The 17,659-nt window shown below is 45.3% G+C and overlaps 1 protein-coding gene across 6 annotated transcripts in view; it reads left to right on the forward strand.

Annotated features, from left to right (window-relative positions):
• Positions 1–4,949, forward strand: part of rerea (arginine-glutamic acid dipeptide (RE) repeats a) — a 181,818-nt gene extending 176,869 nt beyond the window's left edge. For all 6 annotated transcript variants that reach the window (XM_079496026.1, XM_079496030.1, XM_079496028.1 and 3 more), the window contains 4 exons: positions 543–1,254; positions 1,462–1,626; positions 1,731–1,908; positions 2,604–4,949. In XM_079496026.1, the coding sequence (XP_079352152.1) occupies positions 543–1,254; positions 1,462–1,626; positions 1,731–1,908; positions 2,604–2,637 (1,089 nt within the window). In that variant the 3' untranslated portion in view covers positions 2,638–4,949. The remainder of the gene's footprint in view (positions 1–542; positions 1,255–1,461; positions 1,627–1,730; positions 1,909–2,603) is intronic.
• Positions 4,950–17,659: the final 12,710 nt, after the last annotated feature.

The raw sequence follows: 17,659 nt of genomic DNA on the forward strand, positions 1-17,659 counted from the left end.
ATACCTCAATTTCTGTGTTAGCCGATACGATACCGAATACCGATACCAGTGTCGTGATCTCATGTTGTGTTTATAGCTATCTAGCTATATATCTCGTGTTGTGTTTATAGCAGACTCCTCACTCAAATGTGCACTTGCAGTTTGGGCAACTCCAAAGCAAACTCCACATTTTATTTACCTGCCATAGTGTCAACCCCTTACCCCTGTGTCGGATCGGTGGTTAGACTGGCATATTCACCGATACCGATATGACCCGATATGACAAATTAGGGCCGATCCGATACTTTTCCCGATACCGATACAGTATCGGGACATCTCTAATAATAAATAAGTCACTGAGACTTCTGTGGAATGTGTAGTACCACACTTGAGCCATGGAAAATGACACAATAGAGCAAGCTGGCAGACTATTAGCTCAATGGTAAAAAATGTCAGCACTTGCGCAGGAGAACAGGAAAGTTACATAGTGCAGCTTTAATATGCATAGTGCAGCTTTAATATGCATAGTGCAGCTTTAATATGCTATATCTTCCCCAACACAGAAAGCCAGTTCATCCCACGAGGGCAGAATGGCCGACGCCCAGATGATGGGGGCTCACATGCGCGCACAATACGACGGCCCACAGACCACCATCGCTGCCGTGCCACCCTACATTGGCCCCGACACCCCCGCCCTGCGCACCCTCAGCGAGTATGCCCGCCCTCACGTCATGTCCCCGTCAAATCGCAACCATCCGTTCTTTGTCTCGCTCAACCCTGGGGACCCATTGCTGGCTTACCACATGCCGGGACTGTACAACGCAGACCCGGGCATGCGTGAGCGTGAACTTCGGGAGAGGGAGATGCGCGAGAGGGAGATGCGGGAGAGGGAACTGCGAGAGCGGATGAAACCGGGCTTCGAAGTCAAGCCTCCAGAGATGGACGGCATGCACCCTTCCACAAACCCCATGGAGCACTTTGCCCGGCACGGAGCCATCTCGTTGCCACCTATGGCTGGCCCGCACCCCTTCGCCTCTTTCCACCCGGGCCTGAACCCTCTGGAGCGTGAGCGGCTCGGTCTAGGGCCCCAGCTGCGGGCGGAGATGAGCTACCCAGAAAGGCTGGCTGCCGAGAGGCTCCACGCCGAGAGGATGGCCCAAGTGGCCAACGACCCCATCGCCCGCCTACAGATGTTCAACGTCACGCCACATCACCACCAGCACTCGCATATCCACTCACACCTACATCTGCACCAGCAAGACCCTCTACACCAAGGTGAGACGAATCCCTGCTCATTATGCACCCACACTTGTTATCAGTACTTCAGTGAAGGCTTTGAAATATTCATCTTGTTTGTAACAGATGTAATTATCTTTGCAACAAATTTAATGGGAACAAAATGTATATTTAAACTTGTTGTCTGTGTCTCTCTGTAATATGTATTCATGTTTGCCCTGACCTTAAAATACTAACCCCCAGTAGGCGGTGAATGTCTTGTATGTCCCCCAGGTTCCGGGGCCCACCCGCTAGACCAGCTGGGGGGTGGACCTCACTTGGCCCGATTCCCCTACCCACATGGTGGCATCCCCAACGCGCTGCTCGGGCAGGCGCAGCACGAACACGAGATGCTACGCCACCCTGTCTTCGGTAGGCCCTCCAAACAGTAATATCAAACCAGTCCCAATTTATTTGGATATAATTAGCTATGCTATTCCATGACTAAATTATTTGTGTACGCGTGTACTTTCCAGGTACTCCATACCCACGGGACCTACCAGCAGGTCTTCAGCCAATGTCGGCAGCCCACCAACTCCAGGCCATGCATGCCCAGTCAGCTGAGCTACAGAGGCTAGCGATGGAACAGCAGTGGCTCCATGGACACCACCATATGCATGGAGGACATCTGCAAGGCCAGGAGGACTACTACAGGTCAGATAATGAGCAGCGAAACCAAATCCATAACAAAGACAACATTTATAATATTTATATTTTAACAGTGGGGTGGCCTAAACTATAGGGATATGGAAATTCTTGACCGATACCGATGTTTAAAATAGCAATTTAGCCGATAGACGATACTGATACCGATATATGTTTATTTTGTTTTTGTTGTTTTTATTTCCCCCCTTTTGTGCCAGGGAAACAAATACATCTTCAATCCAAGAAATAAATGTTCAGAATCTACAGCTTGGTGGCTGCAGATACTGTAACTAACACACAGACATAGCCAATGCAAAATGTATGCTTATCAACGACAGATAAATATCGTCTACTGCCATCGGTTGATTTATTTGCCGATACCAATATCGGACGATACCGATATGTATGACACATCTGTGCATCCCTAAAAAACGACCATCCTAAAGATACCGATATGTATGACACATCTGTGCATCCCTAAAAAACGACCATCCTAAAGATACCGATATGTATGACACATCTGTGCATCCCTAAAAAACGACCATCCTAAAGATACCGATATGTATGACACATCTGTGCATCCCTAAAAAACGACCATCCTAAAAACAAACGGCCAATGTCTCTACTCTGTGATTACACCGTTATACTGTCATGTTAACATGAAGTTTCTGATATTGATGCCAACATTTTGGTTTTTTTTCCAGCCGGCTGAAGAAGGAGAGCGACAAGCAGTTGTAACCAGCCGAGGGGAGGCGGAGCTACACAGGTGCACAGGAAGTTGTTACAAAGACGGTCTTTTGCAGAGGCACTCGGAAGGTCCTCAGAACAATTTCAGTTTTGCCGAACCGAAAAGGACGTCACGAATTCTTCTGTCGCATTTTTTTTTTGTTTTGTTTTGTTTTGTTCCTATCATGGACTTCTTTTTATTATAATAATAATTATTATTTTTGAAGACATTGACTTTCTTTGGTATTATAGCCAGTAGTGACAACGTCCTCAAGACTCCTGCATGTCAAGCTTCCCTGACGTTTTTTTGTAGGTGCTAGAACAAGACACTGTGCTTATCGAAACGACAACGAAAAAGACCGGTTGGGCCGTTTTTAAAGGAAAAATTACAAGTGCTATCTTAAATTCAACATTTATTTTAATACGTTGTTGGAGGTTTTTTCATAATTTTAAAGAAGCTGCAGCATGGCGTTTTTGAGTCTGTAAATAGTATATATAAACATATAATTATTATTATAATTATTATTATTACTAGGTGTGGACTCCGAACCAAGTCGTTTCAACCTCCAAAATATATTTGTTTTTGGTTTATTTTTTAAGCATTATCCCTTGTTTTAAGAGGGGAGCACCATGGCATTATGTGAGTGAGCAGTCAACAGTTTGTGAAAGTGTTGCAGTTCAGGTGTGAACTTCCTCTTGGCATCGCTGTGTACACAGAATATTTTTTTTGTCTCCGTTAACCCATAAAGCTGTCATACACATCCCCTTCATCACATGCCTACGACGAGCACCCAAAAGTTGAAATGTTCTAAACTCAGCGTTGAGGTAATGATTTGTAACACTTGAAAAAGGTAAATAAATAAGTCACTGAGACTTCTGTGGAGTGTGTAGTACCACACTTGAGCCATGGAAAATGAAAAAATATATATATTATGTATGTATTGCACTGAAAGCGTAATCGTTGAGCTCCATCAATTGGGTTTTTGAATCACTATACATAAAGATCAGTATTTAAGTCAGCAAATGAAGAAAAGTTTCATTAGAATTTTACAGAGAGTGAATTTAACTGTTGGACTTTACAATTTGGCAGAACCAACTTAAATCCGCTAAACGGTTTCACATTCTTTTAAATCTTATTGGTGAAATTAATTGTATTATCTACTATATTGGGAGCCAAATGGGACTTTTTTAAATGTGTGAATGGCTGAATCAGTGCTAGAACAATGGTTTGGCGTCCCCTTACTTTGACCTGGTTTAGCCTTCCATCTTCTGTTTGTTTTTTGCCAGGTCATTCCAACTCGACTGTAATAATGTTCACTGTGACACTACAGGGGACCTGCCTACGTGTAATAACTGTGGAGAAGAGGATAGATGGTGGTTTGACGGGGACATGACGTGAGGGCGGGCGGGCGTACTCGCTGAGGGTGCGCAGGGCGGGGGTGTCGGGGCCAATGTAGGGTGGTGGAGTGCGTTATGTTTCCCCCCATTGTTTTCCTCTTCCTCAGTTCCTTAGAAATACATAGCCTCCTGGCTCCCAGGGTGGTGTGTGTGTGTGTGTGTGTGTGTGTGGGCGTGTGTGTGTGGGCGTGTGTGTGTGTGTGCGCGCGTGTGTGTGTGTGCGTGCGCCACTGACTGTTACGAGTAGTGTTCACCTGTCATGCCAGCGTATGTCAGCCCATTTTTTGGACTTCTCTCTGGTCTTGTGGCCGTGAGATGAGAACTCTTTGTTCCATGCACTAAAGACCTAACTTTTCGTGGATACTGAGAAAACTGTGGCTAAATGTTCTTTTTTTGTACCTGCTAAAACACAGGCTCTACATGTATCTAAAAGTGGTCATATCTTCCATTTGGGGTACCAGGTTTTAACATTTGACGACCATGTTGGATGCTTGCAACTTAAACCAAGTTATGCCCCCTTAAAATAAGTCTTGCAAGCCTTGAGAGAAATCTGTCACTCCATCTCGCCATCTTCTGCCTGTCCCTGTCTCTCGCTTCTGATGTACTCCTCATTTGCTTTTGCCTTTTTTTCCTGCCTTTTGGTCCCTATTTTGTGTCTCCAAAAACCTTTGATGTTAAGTGTTGTCAATGGTTTAGCTTCTTGTTTCAAAGCGGCAATAGCAGAATGTAAATTCTGACTGCTAAGATTTATATATATACTGGTATCTTGAAGCTTATTGTATATATTAGTAGTCGCCATGGGATGACACAATGTAAACAAAAAGTAGAAATAATAAGAAAAATTGTGAGTCCTGTGTTCTCTCCATTTGAGTATTTTGTAATTTTTTTGAAAAATTTGTGGAATTAAAATAAACGACTAAGTTACACCACACGAAATGTGTTTGCTTAATCCTTTCTATGCAGAGCTCTGTGACCCATAAATCAGTTAAGTGTATTTTTCTGCAAATTCTTGCCCTATAAATGAGATAAATTACTGCGTTGGATGATGGACTGCTGTATTCTTGTGACCGGCGTTAGCCTTAGGTATTGCATACTACTTAATCTAGGCAGCCATGAGATGCAATAATCCTGTTTCGAAGAGTAAACACTTTAAGTCACCCACCAACTGGAAAGCACTAAGGAGACTGCAGATACATATTTTATACAGTGTTCTCTCATGTCTGCAGAAATACAATTCTTCAGCTTAGTATAGGGCCTATACTAGCAGTGCGTTTTTGTTGACCAAAGGAAATATGTGACAAAAAGCATAAAGGATTGCTGTTATCACTCTTCCAATCTCCCATTTCCTACAGTTTTACAAACGCTGTGCTTTGCTATGCCAGCCCAGCTGTAGCAGGTACTGAATTTCAGCTGAATATTGCCTGCCTGTTACGGTATAATAACATCAAAGCCTCTAAGCCAGAAGGAACACCTACTCAAGCTGAGATGCCTTGCTATACTGCAGAGCAGGGTTGTCATTTCATCCTCCCCGTGTGTGTGTGTGTGTGTGTGTGTGTGTGTGTGTGTGTGTGTGTGTGTGTGTGTGTGTGTGTGTGTGTGTGTGTGTGTGTGTGTGTGTGTGTGTGTGTGTGTGTGTGTGTGTGTGTGTGTGTGTGTGTGTGTGTGTGTGTGTGTGTGTGTGTGTGTGTGTGTGTGTGTGTGTGTGTGTGTGTGTGTGTGTGTGTGTGTGAGAGAGAGACCAGCAATCTGTGATGGTGTGCCGCAGCGATGGCTGTCATTTTGAGAGGGAGCTATTATTCCTGTGCTGCTCCCTGAAATGATGCCCTGTCCTCTGGAAAACCGAGGTTCCTCGGAAAGCTCTGTGCCGAGGCTGTCATGTGACGGCCGCCTTGTAAAAGGAGGTGCTGCTATGTTGTCGCTGGCTTGCCTCACCTCCCCATAAGACACAACAAGACGTCAGAACTGAGCAGCGCTGGCTGGTTGAATAATTCATCTACCGATCCTCCACACCAGCGATGGGAGCGACTGTGACTTGTGTCAACTCAAATCCTTCTCATAATGCTGTGTGTATGCCTCAGGCGGGCACACAAGGATACACAAGTCTCAAAAAATCTGGTCTTCCTTCTGAATACCAATATGTTTTGTGCTGTTCACAAGGAGGCCATTGTCTGCTGCATGCAAGCAATGTTGGACACAACCGCCACCACCACCTCCTCCTCCTCTTTTCCTTCTATTTCTTGTCCTCCTCTCCATTCTTCCTTTCGCTCCACTAGTCCTGGCGCTGAGTGTTATTCTCAGTGGCAGAGTGGAGCCTACATGCTATTAGCTCGTTCAGTTGGAAGGTAGTGTTGTTCCTTCAGTGGGTAGCTCGATGGCTGCCCTGTAGCCGAGCCAGGCCATGTTTATCTAAAAGGGCCTCTGTTGACATTCGGAGAACAAATCTGCTCCTCCGGTATGCACTGTACTGTACCTCCTACGCAGTATGAATCAGATTACAAGACACTTGATACCTGCTCATATTTATCTCTGGTTCTCTTCGTCCATAATAAATGTGCCATGTTCCGTCTTGTCTCCTCACAGGTGTAGAATGTGAGACTAGTTGGATATCCTCTGCTACATCATTCTGTAGATACTGAAGTACTTTGGAAGGGGACTCGTTCATCCAATCCCAACTGGACTGGCCAGTTAAACAGGCATTTACAGTAGGGGGAAGCATGCAACATGCAAGTTGAAGCGTGCTTGTTGCAATATAATATCACACAAAGTGTGCAGAGCTGTATGAATTTGACCCGTGCCATAAAAGGTAATACATCTAATGAAATGCATTTAACATGCACATAATGTGTATGCACAGTAAGGCATCTAATGGAAGCTTTAGCGGCTAACCCAAGGGGCCAGTGAGGCTATTCAACGTTGAAGCGCTGGGCCCTAGTGGTAGGAGGAGGGACTACAGGCGGACCCGTGGATTCATGACCGGGAAACCCTGTGCAGCTGGGCTTTAATTGAGCGCTCGGTTGCACATCCGCATTTGACCACCAAAATTTGGTGGTCAAATGCGGAAGTAGACGTTCTGAGACGGTACTTCCGGCAGTCTTCCGGGTGCTTCAAAACGCCACTGAGCAACTTCCACTGACATGAATAGCTGGGGGGGGCGGAGCTTCGCGCCAGTTCAGTCTCTATCCTTTTATATACTCTATGGGCTAACCCCTGGTGTAGGCGACATCAGGAACTGGAATCACCAACCAGTCAGGGACGCATGTATACATACAGCAACAGACTTAATGCCAAGCTGCCTCTGATTGGCCTACTGGACGTCCCCTTCTGTGACGCATGAGGAACGGCTTCGCCTCTATTCATGTGTCACATTCGCGAGCGTTGTCGGCTTTGTGTAAATGGGGATGTCCCGTGACTTTCCCTACTTGCGGGACGAGGATTTACTATTCTGTCCATATCGGGTTGCAACTCAAACGGGGCTGAGCCGGCTCACGGAACTCCGCAACGTCGACACGACAACTTGTACGCTTTATTGCGCTCGGTGGTGTCTCATGGCTCAAGTTCGCTTGAGACTGCGCCCCTCCGACCCGGTCTAAAACTATACTTTATCGGCCAAGAAACAAGTCTACGGTTGTTGGGAAAATAGTGATGGCAGCAGGATTCAAACCGGTAGGTGTGGATTGGGAGTCTAATGACTAACGATGTATGCTACCAAGCTGGCTGCCAGAAAGGGGTTTTCAGGCTGTATTATAATGTGAGAATGCCCTGCCTCGTTGTCTAAGATAGACTAGTTGCTGTGTAAACATGCGGCAGGGACCAGGGCCTACCCCCTGAGTCCCCTACCCAGGGAAGAGGGAAGGGAAGTATCCCTTTGATACTGAACCGTCCACTTTTTGAGTGGCGCTAGCCCCTCCTATGTCCAGCTTTGAGGGTCTGTGTAAACACAAACATTGAAGACAAAAGAGTGTAAACACAAACATTGAAGACAAAAGTGAGGATGCAAATTGTGATTGGCCAGAATGAGATGATGTGTGATGATAAGTACGCCCCTCACTTCACACGGGTATGAAGTGCCGCTTTTCGGCCGCAGCATGCCCGGGGAATGACCTGCGGGCCCAAAATTAAATAATTTTGAAATTCCAATTGTGTACCCATATTTGGGTTTCTGGTCAAAACAAAAGTGGACATCTCACGATGACTTGTTTGTGTGTTTGGAGACTTAGTAGGTCAACAGAGACAGGTCCTGACAAGGAATAAATTGGTTGGTAAATGGAGGTCGGTCTTTGCTCATCACATCTGTAATGTGTGTATGTATGTGGTGTACTCAGCATGTCCGTGTCATGTAGATGTGGTGTTGTTTTTTGATTATTTTTTAACCACTTAAACCCCCATATGCTTACAAGAAATGGGGTACCCCAGGTGTCAGCCCTCTGCTTTTTCATGTCATGCCCAGAATAGGGATGCCGGTGTTCATGAACAGTAAAAACACATTCTCTATTTATTGTCAATGGGAATTTAATATGTGTGTAGGACAAAGTTAGTGCACACACACCAAAAGCTAGTATATACAATATACAACATATCAATGTTTGTGTTAGGGAATTTGTCATCATGACGTAAATCTATTTGCTCAGGCAACCGGAAATCCTATATCTGCTAACAGACCGGAGCCCCCCCACCCCCCATCCTTTATAGCTCTATGCCCCCACCACCTTTTGGACACACACGCCGTCGCAGCTTAGCTATAGTGTTTGTTACAAGCTGTTTGTTTAGAAGTAATTAGAGTCAAACAACTCGTATTAACGTTTCCTGACATCATTGACATGTAGGCCTCAAGCCCCCAGAAAGGCTTGCCAGTTTAAGCGCTGAGCCCTACTGGTCAGAGCTGAGAATGCAGGCTGGCCACTGCATTTAGCGTGAAGAAAGCCCCTGGAAGAAACCCGTGCAGGTCGGGTTTAACATTGAGCACATCGGCAAAATCAAAGAAATCCCACCCGTGTGAAGTGAGGGGATTCCTTTATTCTATGGTAGGTCTACGTCGAGTAGAGTCGTCAGTGATTTAGGCCTACTAGGATGGTGAAAAAGTCTCCATGATGATCAAACTCAGGTACGTTTTTGCATGTGTTTGTTAGCTTAGCTCAGTGGTTTTCAACCTTTTTCAATTTTCATATAAGTCCCATTATTTATTCAGCATTTGGGCCATGCCATCATGGACCACCATTTGGTGAGATTTTAGCCTCTCAGACCCAAAACTACTACTAACTTTGTAGGGTGTGTGTGTGTGTGTGTGTGTGTGTGTGTGTGTGTGTGTGCGTGTGCGTGCGTGCGCGTGCGTGCGTGCTATTTGCAAACGTGAGCTTGCAAATCTGCTATTTTCAAAAGATTTGTATACATTTCATACAAATCTTCCCCCTGGGTCCCCAGTTGATTAATGTGTGATTTGGATTGGACACACACACACACACACACACACACACACACCTGAGTCAAATGACTAATACTAATTGACATCACCAGCTGTATTGAAAGTGAGTCTGACTGTTCAGTTGTGTTGTGTTGCATGTTGTGCACGTTGTGCAATGTGCATAGAACATTAACAACACACAAGAAAGAAAGGGTTTTGTTAATGTTAATTTATTGACACTGGTTTTATTTATTGACACTGGTGAAGTTACATTATTTGTGGGTCACCTGTCTCATCTGCAGTGCTGGTAATCCTGTCGATTGGGAAGGTGCCAACTGCCAAGCACTGTGTTCATGTTCATATTTGTATGGTGTTGTTTTGTCCTTTTATAATTCATTTGTGAATGAATTGGCCAATTGGGCCTTTGAAATATAGTGGAATCCGTTTGTAATTGTGTAGATGACTCACATCTACATTGTGTAGATGACTTAGTTAGCCTTGGTTGAGTTAATTGAGTTACCAAACATATTGGGATATTGAAATTGATTGATTGCCATTTTTATTTCACAGTATGTAGAATGGGTACATTTCAAAAGAAAGTTTTTAAAACAAGCACAATTTTACACTTTTACACATGGTCCGTATAGGTGCTCTTTGAGAGTGGTTTTGAAGGAGTCAAGAGATTCACATTTCTTAATGGCTGTTGGTAGCCATTAAGAGGGCATTCCACATTTTGGTAGGGCGTTCCACATTTTAGTGGCATAGGAGCATAGTGCTCCCCCAGTGTCCCCCCCAGTGCCCCCCCAGAGTCCCCCCAGTGCCTCCCCAGAAAGTGCCCCCCCAGTGCCTCCCCAGACAGTGTCCCCCTAGCCTCGATACCCAGGCTTTCATTTTCGTGGCCCCCCAGTGTCCCCCCAGTGCCCTCCCAGTGCCCCCCCAGTGTTCTCCCAGTGCCCCCCCAGTGTCCCACCAGTGCCTCCCCAGACAGTGCCCCCCCAGTGTGTCCCCCAGTAACCCCCCCGGGCAGTGCCCCCCCAGTGTCCCCCAGACAGTGCCCCCCCAGTGTCCGCCCAGTGCCCCCAGTGCCTCCCCAGACAGTGCCCCCCCCAGTGTCCCCCCAGTGCCTTCCCAGACAGTGTGTCCCCAGTGCCTTCCCAGACAGTGCCCCCCCAGTGTCCGCCCAGTGCCCCCAGTGCCTCCCCAGACAGTGCCCCCCCCCCAGTGTCCCCCCAGTGCCTCCCCAGACAGTGCCCCCCCCAGTGTCCCCCCAGTGCCTTCCCAGACAGTGTGTCCCCAGTGTGTCCCCAGTGCCTTCCCAGACAGTGCCCCCCCAGTGCCTTCCCAGACAGTGCCCCCCCAGTGCCTCCCCAGACAGTGTCCCCCTAGCCTCGATACCCAGGCTTTCATTTTCGTGTCCCCCCAGTGCCCCCCAGTGTCCCCCCAGTGCCCCCCCAGTGTCCTCCCAGTGCCCCCCCAGTGTCCTCCCAGTGCCCCCCCAGACAGTGCCCCCCCAGTGTGTCCCCCAGTAACCCCCCCGGGCAGTGCCCCCCCAGTGTCCCCCCCCAGACAGTGCCCCCCCAGTGTCCGCCCAGTGCCCCCCGTGTCCCCCCAGTGCCTCCCCAGACAGTGCCCTCCCCCAGTGACTCCCCAGACAGTGCCCCCCCAGTGTCCCCCCAGTGCCTTCCCAGACAGTGCCCCCCCAGTGCCCCCCCAGTGCCTTCCCAGACAGTGCCCCCCCAGTGTCCCCAGATATACAAGCTCATAGTGTGCGGCGCTATTTTGCAATTTCTATGATATCTCCTCATGAACAGACTGTCCTACAGTCCACAGAAGCCCCCAACAACACTAGCAAAGGAGCCCCAAACACTAATCTTCTGCCACAGCCCGCAGTCCTGTATTGGTGCTCTATGACTATGAATATTAAGCTATGTTACAGGAAAACTAGCCCAAAGTCGCTTATAATAAGCAGAACTGGCAACACTGCAAACTGCCCTTCAGGCTGCTTTTTGCAATTTGCATGGGCAAAAATAATGTTTAATCAGGCGACTGGTTTTGTGCTGATTAAAAAATGCTAGTCTGTTGCAATCTGACAGTTTTAAGTAGTCTTTGACAAGTCTGAACAAGTTTGCTTGGTGTAGAGTCACCTTAAAGCAGCAGCACACTTCAAGAGTGCAGTATTTATATGAAGGCAAAACAACATCCTCCAGACCGCTAACTAATTAGCCCACAGTTTGTCCAGTCTCTCTCACCCGCTCACACCCCTCCTCTTCTACCTCCTCCTCAGTCAGTCTGGGTAATGGTGGCCTGTCACGGAATGTTTGTAGAGTGGTTAGGGTTACCGATGGTTATGAGTGATGAGCCATATCACACTGGAGGAAAAACAACAACAAACTGAAAAGTGAGACTAAATGGCAAATTTATAGTATACACTGGTAAAATGATCAGTGTTTATTTAACCAAATGGAAGGGTCAATTCTTCCCCATTTGTACTCTCTCAAATTAATATAGCCAACTGAGGATTCAGAGAAAATCATATATTTATCACCTCTTGACACCCTGAGAAAAAGCCTAATTTATGTGCCTTGTCGGGGTGTTCAAATAGTGTATACAGGGTAGGGGTAGGGGGACATCCCATATCGACACAGTAATGTTTCAATCAGCATGTGTGGTGTTCCTCACAAACTACTGCCAAACATTCATGACAGCCCTCTATTATGTGGTCGGCTGCTCAGCCCGCTGATCACGTATTGTTCTGGGGCTGGTATAGGACCAGCGTTAAGGATATATGTGTACAGTAGCCTATTAGGTGTACCAGCAGTGTGTGGTCCTTCCAGTCCAGAGTAGAGTAGAGGATTAACTCTTGTAAATAAAGTTGACAGGAAGATATGCCTGGCCTTTTATCTCAGACAGGGGACATTGAGATGGATTGAGGGGAGGCAGCATACTGTAGGCCTGCATTCCAAAGCATAATATGTCATGTCTTGTGGCCAATAATTGACTGCCATTTTGAGCAACTTGGAATACTCCACTTGTGTGCAGTAATGATTTTCCGTGTGTGTGTGTGTGTGTGTGTGTGTGTGTGTGTGTGTGTGTGTGTGTGTGTGTGTGTGTGTGTGTGTGTGTGTGTGTGTGTGTGTGTGTGTGTGTGTGTGTGTGTGTGTGTGTGTGTGTGTGTGTGTGTGCATGTGCGCGTGCACGTGTGTGCGTGCGTGCGCGCGTGTACAGTATCTGTGTCATAACGTTTCTGTATCCATGTGTGAATCTGTTTGCGTGCCTTTCCGTATCTCTTTGTATCGTTGTTGTGTGTCGCTGGTCGGGAGCCAGCTGTTGTTGTATCTCCCCACTGTGTGTTAGAGGCCTGATCCACACAGCTCCCAGGGTTCTAATGATATCCTGCTCTCACATTCCTGTCATAGCCGATTCTGGATTCTCCCCGTCTGCACCGGCAGAGCAGCCCAGCACGGCCGCTGGCCCAGCCCGAGCATTCCTCACCCGCTCCCAACACGCACCCCACACCCTCTAGAGGCCCCTGCCGACGCCTGCCACAAACCTCACACACTGCCTCTTCTCTTCCCACACTCCCTTTCCCCAGCAGCCCTGCGTCTCCCACTGTCTATTGTCTTATGGCGGGATTTCAAGGGAATAGGCTATGGTTGAAAGTCGTCGGATTCTTTGTTAAATAAAGCACGCTAGATTTGGTTCATCGCCGGCAAAGAATAGAATAGACAATGCAAGGCTCACATGCTAGACTTTGAGTCTCCTCTTTAATATGATGTCATAAAACATGCAGCTGGCAGAGGCTAAACATTTAGTTGGATTCTGTGCCTACTCTATTAGAGCACAGCAAGCCCAGGGTATTGCACTCCAACTGTCCCTGTACACGTCTACCGTTCCAGTATCTGTGCACTGTCAGAGGCACACAGATCTGTCATTTCAGCTCCTTTAAAGCACACCATTTCAATTTCTCATTCACTCCATGGAAAGTCTGAAGTGTACCCAAATAGGGCACTGTTAGGCCTATATAGCCTGCATAAATCTCTTCTACAATTATTGCAAAAGCATTGGGACGCTGGACAGAAATTGGTTCTTGCTGCAGTACACTCATTAAAATTTATTTCTCAGAGCTATATTAACTTGAGGTTTGAAGTACAGACTGACAGCTGAGGTATTATTCATTTTGTTTAAAGGCAAGGAAACCCAGACTGAGCATAAAGCATCCAATCTGGACTATCAATTTAAAATATATTCACATATGTTCTGGAACGACTGCTAGATGGAAAATATGCATTTGTGATTCATTTTCATTAATCTTTTATAACTCAAAATTCGAGTCTGTTCTACTTCAGCCTTCACAAAAAGTGAAATAGTGAAAAAATATGAAATACACATCAACAAACATAAACATAAAATGCAAACATCTCACAAAGTACCAGTCCATCAGGCAACCTCTGGAAAAATCAATTCCACAATGGATGACATTTATTCAATCCAATAGATCAGTATGTAGGCTACTGTACGCAGGCTAAATAAAGCCAGTGATATGCTAGCAGAGTTTAGAGGGTACGATACTCATAATTCATTTTCTTGACTATATATATACCTATAATACTATTAGAACCACTTCTGCAACCACTGGTTTCAAATAGTGAAGCCATCTTGTGATGGGTTGCTAGTCGCTACACTCTTATGCTCTCTGGTATTTACTAGCAACAGAAAGCAACATACACATGTTCAATTTGTGACTTCAATCCATCACCTCTAAGTCATTCTTCAAGCAACTCAGACCTACAGGTTTTTTAGTCAGAAATAGCAGGATAGCCCATGGGGTGGCATTTTATAGAAATCTTTTTAAATATGACATAATGTGCTAAATAAGTGTAATGCCACTGTAATGACCTGCATAAAGACATGCTCCAATCAACATGACAATACAGTTTGTATGTCATTAACTCCTTGACAGCCGGCCTATTCAGGTACATCGATTTCTCTCAGCCGGGAGAATTTATAGGCTTGTATTCTAGCTGGATGCAGACTTCATGTAACCTGACTCCGCCAGATGGGGCAGCAGAGAGTACACTGGGTTCCCCTCTCTGCTGCCTCATCTGGCGGAGTCAGGTTAGACTTCATGGTGGTTATTAGTAGACCAACTTAAAAAAGAAAAGAAAAAGAAAAACGAATAAAGCCCCAAAAGGGGTCGATGGCTGTGAACGGTAATGAAACCGAAAGCCCCTATAGGGGTTGATGGCTGTCAAAGAGAGCGACCAGCTTAGTGTTCACTTCACACAAATGTGATTTTTGTTTCCCTTTAATTTTTGCCGATGAGTTCATTATACAGAGACAGTCCCCTATGAATAACTTGCTTTATAGGGAGTAGGACGTAGTGAATGAGTCAGACAGCCAATGTGTACAGGCTATCTCTCTGTTATTGAATGAGCCCTTTGATTATGTGACAAAAACAGAAAGGTTAATGAAAATGACTTCACACAGATCGAGGCTCTGTCAGAGCGATTGCTCATTTCAACTACCGTAGGTCACTCTCTGTCCTTCAGCCATTGTTCTCGTAGCCCATTTTATTTATTTTTAGGATGTAACTTCAGATTGCGAATGTTCTTCAGTCAGTTTCAAATTGGTTTCATCTAATGGCTCCTAGAATCATATCATAACAACAATGACAGTGAAACATTTGCAAACATTTTGCAAGATAACCACTAACCACAAAACCTGCATGCTCATCACACAAAGGTCAAGCTAAATTGCTGGGCTACAAAAAGGCAAATTTTTGATGAACACACATGCAAGGAAATGTGCTGTTGACTCTCACTGTCTGGGTGTGTGGGACAGGGTTGCTAACGTTGGATAGATGTAATTTCCTGTACTGTTTGGGAGTTCTATAGTTTTATCAGGCTTGCTTTACTATCATTGGAAAATGATGGATACAGTTTCAGCCATTAAAATGCAAAATGTAGGCTATACAGATATTGAATTGATGACTGAAGCAATGTAAGACCCATTTTTAATAACCATGCATTATTTAAGTGCACATCTATTGAATGCACTGCCGATGGGCAGAACACAGCCATCAAACACAAATGTTTGGTCAATCCATATGACTCCCATTGTAAATGCATTGTGGCGGCAATGATGTTCGATTGCCCCCGCCCCGTCAGAAATAGCTAAAATCGTAAATCTTTTACTTTCTCTAATAACAACCTAAAACATGAACCTTGGTTGAAAAAACGAATTGAAGTTGTCCTTTAATATATAGGATTTCACCACTTTCTTTCATTAACACATTTCATTAACGTGTGTTTTGCTGTTTTTTATGGCGATGGTAGATTTTCCTATGTAGCTGTGTACAGTTAATTTAAGTATTGAATGGGGTTTGTACAGGTGGAAGCATGCCTGGGAAGGTTTGGCCTACTAAAGCCTAATAAAGCTTAATTTATAATCCACAGTGCAACGTTGTCACTTGCTGAAAAGAACGAGTCAAGCAAACAAGCATTGTTGGCTTGTAGATGTGTTCTTATTTTCAGCAAGCTACACTGTCACTGCCATCAGGTGTTGTTTAGCCATTCTGGTCTATAAACTACCACGGTACTGATAGTTTTATTGGACGCATTATTTAGAACATAACGCTAGTCAGTGGCAACAGCTGAGCAATGTGCAATAAAAGAAGACCAGCACTGTATAATCTTATGGCTGCATGCACTGGTCTATGATTTCAAAGTGAAATTCTGCTAAAGCTTTGGTACTTTCATCCATGCCCCTTTGAAGGTAGTGCAGCCTATTATTTCATGTCAACTCACATACCAAAGACGTGTGTGTGTGTGTGTGTGTGTGTGTGTGTGTGTGTGTGTGTGTGTGTGTGTGTGTGTGTGTGTGTGTGTGTGTGTGTGTGTGTGTGTGTGTGTGTGTGTGTGTGTGTGTGTGTGTGTGTGTGTGTGTGTGTGCGGGCGGGCGGGCGGGCGGGCGGGCGGGCGTGCGTGCGTGCGTGTGTCTGTGTGTGCGCGTGCGTGCGCGTGCGACAGAGAGGGAAAGGCCCCCCAAAGATGGAGAGATGGTTGCTAATTGAGTCACATTCAATTCATGTGTTTACTAGCTGTGCTCATGAATCAAATGCTACTTGTTTGGTACTGTACTTGTACCAAATGATTGCCTTTTGATTTCTGTGTTTCAATAAGGAGTCTTAATTATTGTTGCTACCGAAGGTCGCTCTTAGTATGCAAACGTGCAGGAAGCCTGTAACGCTAACGCTCAAGCCTGACACAGGCTTCCGTCACATCACGCTCTTCATGTAATGCTGCACACACACACACACACACACACACACACACACACACACACACACACACACACACACACACACACACACACACACACACATGCCGGCAGAAGCCTGTAAGCCACCGCCCACTCCAGAAAGTGTGAGCTACTAGCTCCGGAGAAACAGTGTGCATTAAAGCAGGAAATGTCGCATCACGATTTAGCTTATTCCTTCGAAATCTCTGTATATAAAATATAGCTAACTTGTCGAATCTCTTAGTTACATCAATATTGTTCTTAGAAAATAGTTGGTTTGTGCCTAAGTATTAAGATTATAAAGATCGCTTTGGTCATTTTGACTGCCAGGGACTTCCCTGCATCCATTTCCCATGATGGTTTGACTCATATGGATATAAGAGAAAGCGCTAATGTTACTGCCGTCGAATTATTACAAATTTCTGAGACAGTTTATTTACAGTTGTGACGACACAGAGACAACTCCCTGACAATATCGCTGAGACAGTTTATTTATTTTTGGACCACAAGGCTTATATGAGACAATTTAAAATGAAACTTCTATGACAGTGCTGACATGATGAAGTGACATTATTCCGGTAGAGTGTGTCAGCCCTTCGGTCGCCCGTCGCCTATATTAAGGCGTCTTACTGGTTTGAAGTTCCAGTTCTAATTGTATTTTAAATATATTTTAAATATATTTAAATATAAAAATATAAAAAGATAATAATCACATGGCTTCCGTGGCTATAGCCTACAATTGCGCTAATAATGATATAATCAAATCTATTATTTGACATTCAATGAGATGTTTTCTAAACTATACAAGCAACACAATAATAAGCATACATACTCCTCTACAGTTTTGGTGACACATAGTTTACGCCGGTATTAGCATTTACGGTATTAGTGAATTTAATTTTCCCATTAACATGAATGGGAATGGGGGACCATGCAAGT

Source organism: Electrona antarctica, assembly GCF_951216825.1.
Source record: "Electrona antarctica genome assembly, chromosome: 2".
Lineage (NCBI taxonomy): Eukaryota > Metazoa > Chordata > Actinopteri > Myctophiformes > Myctophidae > Electrona > Electrona antarctica.